The sequence below is a fragment of the Ruditapes philippinarum genome, unplaced genomic scaffold (genome assembly GCF_026571515.1).
Source record: "Ruditapes philippinarum isolate M1 unplaced genomic scaffold, ASM2657151v2 ctg2670_1_1_1_1, whole genome shotgun sequence".
Lineage (NCBI taxonomy): Eukaryota > Metazoa > Mollusca > Bivalvia > Venerida > Veneridae > Ruditapes > Ruditapes philippinarum.
In genome coordinates this window covers 56,024-62,480 of record NW_026853270.1, presented here as the reverse complement: position 1 = coordinate 62,480, position 6,457 = coordinate 56,024, and the positions used below count along the sequence as shown (strand labels likewise).

General features: G+C 29.6%; 1 protein-coding gene across 1 annotated transcript; it reads left to right on the top strand.

The window, feature by feature from the left end:
* Positions 1 to 350: 350 nt before the first annotated feature.
* LOC132736338 (pyroglutamylated RF-amide peptide receptor-like) lies at positions 351 to 5,387 on the top strand. The gene is made up of 3 exons (XM_060723450.1): positions 351 to 583; positions 3,566 to 4,116; positions 5,098 to 5,387. The coding sequence occupies exons 1-3, from the start codon at positions 355 to 357 to the stop codon at positions 5,356 to 5,358; spliced, it is 1,041 nt and encodes a 346-aa protein (XP_060579433.1). The 5' UTR covers positions 351 to 354; the 3' UTR covers positions 5,359 to 5,387.
* The last annotated feature ends 1,070 nt before the right edge of the window (positions 5,388 to 6,457 follow it).

Sequence of the window (6,457 nt, the reverse complement as noted above, 5' to 3'; positions counted from 1 at the left end):
AACTGCGTACTATATAATAAAATATTCTTGTTATTAAGGAATTGTAATTATTGGAGACAAAGTTTCCTTTATTTCAATTTAATATTTGTTTTATATTATTATCCTTTGATATTAAGTGTAGTCAGTTTCAAATTAAAATGAGACGTAGTATATGTGTTACTAATGACAGTGATAATTTTTGACGGAATTATTAAAAGTAATGGTCAAATGTTTAATAATATAACGCATACATTTTACTTTTGTCATTTTAATATGAATTAAATTGCATTCTTGTTACATATCACATCGGACAGATATTGTCATTATGTTGTATTCAATTGAAATAAGAATAATTTTTATTTTTCAGCATTAAGAATGGCTTTATCCGTGGGTTTGTGGATTTTTCTGGTGATTGATGCACTCGTGTTGTTGTTTTCAGTGTTCAGTAACGCGCTCGTGATTTACTGCGTCATCAAGCACCCAAAATTACGTTCTGTGACACATGTCCTAATATGTAACCTTGCATTAAGTGATATCTTATTGGCTGGATTTGTTATGCCACAAAAACTGCATGATCTCTCACATGAGGAGGATTTCTTCGAAGGTAAGCGGAAATTATTGAAAATTGTATGAATATAAATGTCATTTTACTATTATGGTTGCTTATTATTTATCTGTAAACTTATCATTCATTCTAAAAACATTCATGAGTTGTTGTTGTTGTTCTATCATATAGATATTCATGAAGCGAATCCAGAAAATTTATCACAGAGACTGTCTCTGGAGAAGTTTGTGACATTTGTCATAGGTTATATGTATATACGTTAATCATATAAACTGACAACCAATAATCTGATCATAGAATTGAATCATCACGATTAAATGCGTGTTAAATAAATATTTCTACGTAAATAGACGTATACCAATACGCAAGAATAGCTGTTATAATTATCATGGAAATAATTAAAAGGTATCACAATATTTTTGAGAGACTTTGATAGTTGGAATCAAAAATATATATATTTGGTAAGAATATTTCTAGCAACACTTAATTATAACGCAACAAGACAACTCTCAACTCAATCTCAACTCAACTCAAATAATTTAATTGCATTAAAGGTATACTATGCTCAAATTTGATGTTTGAAAACATTGGTATTTGCAACACGATTTCTTTGAAAATATAAAATAAACATGTTTTGACTCCGCATGAAGTATATATGTTATGTTTTAAATCCAACACACACTTTGAATATATAATGTCAATAAAAAACTGGCAGATTTTTTTAAGAAAAGGAAAGCTTTACTTGACCCGTAATAAGGAACACTGAATCCTATACATAGTATGTACGTTCTTTTATTCAAAAAACAGATATTCGGTTAGAATTTTTTAGATTTCAATAAATTTGTGCAATAAAAATATTTTACTCAGATATAAGCATAGTATATTTTTAAACATACAATACACAAACTTTTATGTATAACACACCTATAGGCAGAAGACATAGATTTTTCAAGGAGCATAAAAAACAATACAATGTGAAACATAGGAGTTCATAGTAAAACTTGTTTTGAAATTTTGTAAAACTATTTTCTAATTAAATTTGCATAATATAGTTAGAAAGATCTCTTATTACTATTTAAGTTTTCAGACAATAATAGATTTGTACATATCTGAAATGTATTGGTGTGAGCATAATAATAATAATAATAATAATTATTATTATTATTATTATTATTTTTATTATTATAATTGTAATGATAATAATAAAAATAATAATAATAAAAAATAATAATAATTATAATGATAATAAAAATAATAATGATTACAATACATAATCAAAACGCAAAGTAAGCAAAGTAAGCAGATCTTACATTAATACTACTTTATATTATATAATTATTTTTAAAGTGACAACATTTTCATTGGTGTAAGACGATTGTTTTGTTTAATTTGGGGTTTAAAGGCCACAAAAACATACTTATGACATTCTTTACAATTATGAATTATTATTATTATTATTAAGACACTGTAAAAAGCAGATTAATCTGATAAACAAATATAGCTTACTGTGTGATTGAATTAATTTTTATCCGCAATATAAACCCAATCATACAGGATAAAAAAGGCAACATTATCCTCTTTTGCCAATCCTCATTTACATAATATGATAAATTATCAAAGAAAAATAAAAGTCATTGAATAAGTTCCACTTCTTCTGTAATTTCTAATGAATACTCATTATGTTATAAGATCCACAACAGATATTTTCGTGTTTTTATTTTTAGTCTCGAAAAGTATCTAATTTTCGATATACACATGTATTTTGATAACCATTATAATTAGATCTTCCCTTTCACACAAAAACAGGACGCCTTGTTGCTGTAGGATTGCCCCTAAGGGTTAAGGTATCAGAATTGCAGTCACTGTTTATCTCTGCGTGGTCGTAAAAGGCGATTAAATTAGTTCGAATTACTGGCTTATATGCATCACTTAGCTCATGTGAAGTGGCTTTGACCTTTAAGTTTGTAACATCAGCGGTTAGCCAAAATCATCTTTCCACTTTCGGCGTTATATGACTAAAATTGTGTTAGTGCGTACCAAACAGACAAATAAACACAGCAGCAAAAATGTTAGGTCCTACGATACCATTGATTCCAATATTCTAAATGTTGAGAATCTAATATTTCTTCAGCCGGTGCTAGGGGGCGTGAAAGATGTTTCTCTCACTATCGCTTATCTCTCATTAACAGAGTCAATCAATGGATAGCTCTCAATGGATCTCCCTTTTCATGAATATTTATTTATTTATTTATTTATTTAACGAGTCATATTGATTCAATTATAAAGATTCGTGATTATTATTTTTTAAACACTAAACTAGTTTTTAGCAAAGATATCCTAGATGCGGGGAAATACCATTATACAATGTTGCTTCAGTTAGAGCAAACTGTTCATAAATACTAAAATTATCAGACCTTGCAAGAAAAGAAAAGACAGTTAAAACAGTTAAAACATGAAGTTTAAGTCACCTCTGAAGCAATGCGCTGTGTACATATCTTCTAATAAAACAAATGTAGTTTTGGTAGGCGATTAACCCCACTGGACCATCAATGGGATACGCAAAACCCCACTGAAGAATGGAAAACGCCACTGCTATCTTTATATAAACGACCAATAATCATCAATTACTGTTTGATTTAACATTTTGTATTGAAACTGTATTAAAAATGGTAGTTGAGTTTGTAAAAAGTCCGGATTTGCAAACTTATTCCGGAGGTTGTTCTTTATCAATCTGGCTAGTTACACAACAGTCCTCTCTAAGCTGAGGTGTTAATTTCTTACGGTAGATGAATATTTGTAGTAAAAAGCTATCGTCGGTGACTTTATTTTAAACATTGCAATCCTATCGGCGATTGGTGTTTAATAACAATAAAAGTCTACAAAAATACTATTATTACACATGTTTTGATCCTTTTCACTAACGGTGACGATTCTATTATATGGCACTGTTTTAAATTTACTTATATGGTAATATATTTGCTAAGCAATTAGTATCTTTACTGTAACAAACTTTTTTTTCAGGTGACATTCTTTGTAAAATGGTGAACTTCTGTCCCGTGTTAGTGATAACAAGTTCCATATATACTTTGGTCGCCGTGTCGTTTGAGCGTCGACGTGCGATTATTGACAGCAACCGTGCAAAGGTGACTTTTTCATCACTCTACAAAATAATTCCTCTTATATGGCTGTTTGGGCTTCTTGTATCTGTACCAACACTACTCGAATATGCTGTAAACACAGTTACCTTGGAATTGGAGAACAATGCAACAAAGTCAATATTGTCATGTGGAAGCCAACACATGACACCACTGTACTCGTTAATAAACGCCTCGTTTGTAGTACTCATTTCATATGTTGTACCAATGGCACTTATGTTCAAGAACTACATTGATCTAGCAATGTACCTCTCAAAGAAGATCAAACAGATGGCAAATTCTCGTCAAAATACAAGGAATAGTTCAATATATATAGAACGTTATAAGAGTAAGGACAAGGTCGTCAAACTGCTTGTTGTTGTGGCAGTAATCTTTGCTGTATCCTGGCTACCATTCTTCATCATGCTCCTGTATGCGGTAAATATATTTCTATTTTTCGGCTGTACACCGCATTTTACAATGATTGTAACTGAAATAATCATATTCAGTTTTCAAGGGTTTATTTGAGATAAATTGACTGGTTTAATCCTTTCATTTAGGGCCATATAGTTGATGAATTCATTGAATTACAATAATGGACAGAACATACACTTTATGTCTGTCTTGGGCGAAACATCCCTCATTTATAACATTTATTTATTACAGTGCATGCATCAAGAAATCAAGTTATTATGTATCCAGTCAGTTAAATGCCCATATAAAGAATTACATGTACATGCAAAAACATGTTATAGTTAATTCAATCAATTGAAAATGTTAAAAAAGAATACTTCATTAATAATAACATATAGATATGCTAATCTACTACATTGTCTCGTCCTTCAACGCTTTTATATAAAAAATACCATTTTTATAACAAATTTTCTGTCTGCCTTAACAATTGTATGAATTTGTAAATGCTTGGACTGACAATGTAGTATCTTGAAATATACAAACTTCGAAACGGAGATAATCATATAAAGTGAAATTTATCCTCAATATCCTCAGACATACATAATGTGCATTTCTTGACTTCTTTCAATACCGCTATGCTCTTATTCACGAATATTGTTTTTCATGAAAATATGTGATAATCAATTGATTAGAAAGCGAATTTTTACCATAATACACGAATTGCTTCATAATTTTACTACAGTATATTGTTGGCATGAAAGAAAGAGAAAGTGAAACATACCAATTTCTTTATTTTCATGGCATTGATATAGGCATACATTTTTCTATACTATATTAATAATCAAATATAATTTATATATTAGTAAACTTGACCCTACACCAGATTTAAAATAAATAAAACATGTCTTTTTATAGTTAAGAAGTGTGCAAATATTGTGATATAGTATAATTTAAATATTGTGTTTGAAGTATGAAAACGAATATATGTTTTTTGTTGTCTTTCAGAAAATAACTCGAAACGATGCGAGTAGCGATGCAACAGGCTTTTCAAACCTTTTTATCATCGCATTGGCGTCATTTAGTACCGCCTACAACGTCATTTTATACGTCATTTATAATCCAAGTTTTTCACGCGCAATCAAAGATACCATTGCATGCAGAACTGTTAGGGTTTCACCTTTGGGACAACCAGATGACAACATTGATAAAACAGATTATGGCGGTAATGTTTCACAGTTTGCAAGAACGAATAGTACAAAGTTTTAACTTAAAGTGAATTGATCCAAAACGGATTTTCTGGTCTACAATAAACAATCATAGTTGATAATATTAAGAATCATAAGTGACAACAAACCATGAAGGAATAATATACGAATGTTTTTAATAACTGCCACATACATGATCCGGTATAATATTTCTATTTACAGTCGAAAATGAATCTTTTTCTAGAAAGATTTTATAAAAATAACCAAGTGACACACATCTATTGTTTTCCATTAATATTTGTAATACTTATGGAAATTGTGAAAGTTGTAGAAAGTTTTATGTTATTTGACAATAGGCAATATTTTTTATCTCCGTGAAAACTGTTCATATTGTCCAGAAGACATCATAGTTACAATAAGAAGCTGTAGACATCATGACGAGTCTGAAAAATTTCATCATTTCTAAATAAAATATTACGTGTATGATAAGTATTAACCAGTATATGTGTTTTTGCATTTCCATGATTATCGCATACATTTATCATTCCAAATTTTACAATGTTAATGTAACTTTCACGTATTGTATAAAGATAGTTTGTTCTGTTATAATAATAACATCCAAACCAATATCATAAGCATTATAATCATCATCATCATCATATCATTACAGTTTAACTTACTATACCTCTTAATAAAGCATAGATGAACTAAATGCTTAGGAGCCTTAAAGTAGTTCCGCTGAGGTCCAAAGTCCTAAATAAAATATGATTTGAAAATATTACGTAGATAATGATTAAAATTATACTCGGCATTAAACGGAAAATTGTTTTAGTGCAATTCTCTTGAGTTAAAAGCGTTTGTACAATAAAATTATTATTCTGAAGAAAAGGAAACGAAATGATCGGATGATGAACATTTTGCACATAAGTTATTCTTTTAAACAATATCTGAAAATAATATTTCCAGTCCCCTAAGTAGAGCTCCTTTGATATAGTCAATAATGTTACATTCAAGATCATTCATTAAAGGAATCGCTGCTTAAGAGCAATCCTCTCACAAACGACCTTTTACATAAAGGCTTTATTTCAGATATTTTTCTTTCAACGATTTCATGCACCAAAGCACACACGCTTTACATATATAACCCTTTTTTCATGTGA

Bases quoted from the DNA above. Each gene is read 5' to 3' on its own strand.
- LOC132736338 (XM_060723450.1), top strand. From the start codon at position 355: ATGGCTTTATCCGTGGGTTTGTGGATTTTTCTGGTGATTGATGCACTC. The intron at 584-3,565 runs GTAAGCGGAAAT...CTTTTTTTTCAG, and splicing joins TGAGGAGGATTTCTTCGAAG to GTGACATTCTTTGTAAAATG. The intron at 4,117-5,097 runs GTAAATATATTT...GTTGTCTTTCAG, and splicing joins TCATCATGCTCCTGTATGCG to AAAATAACTCGAAACGATGC.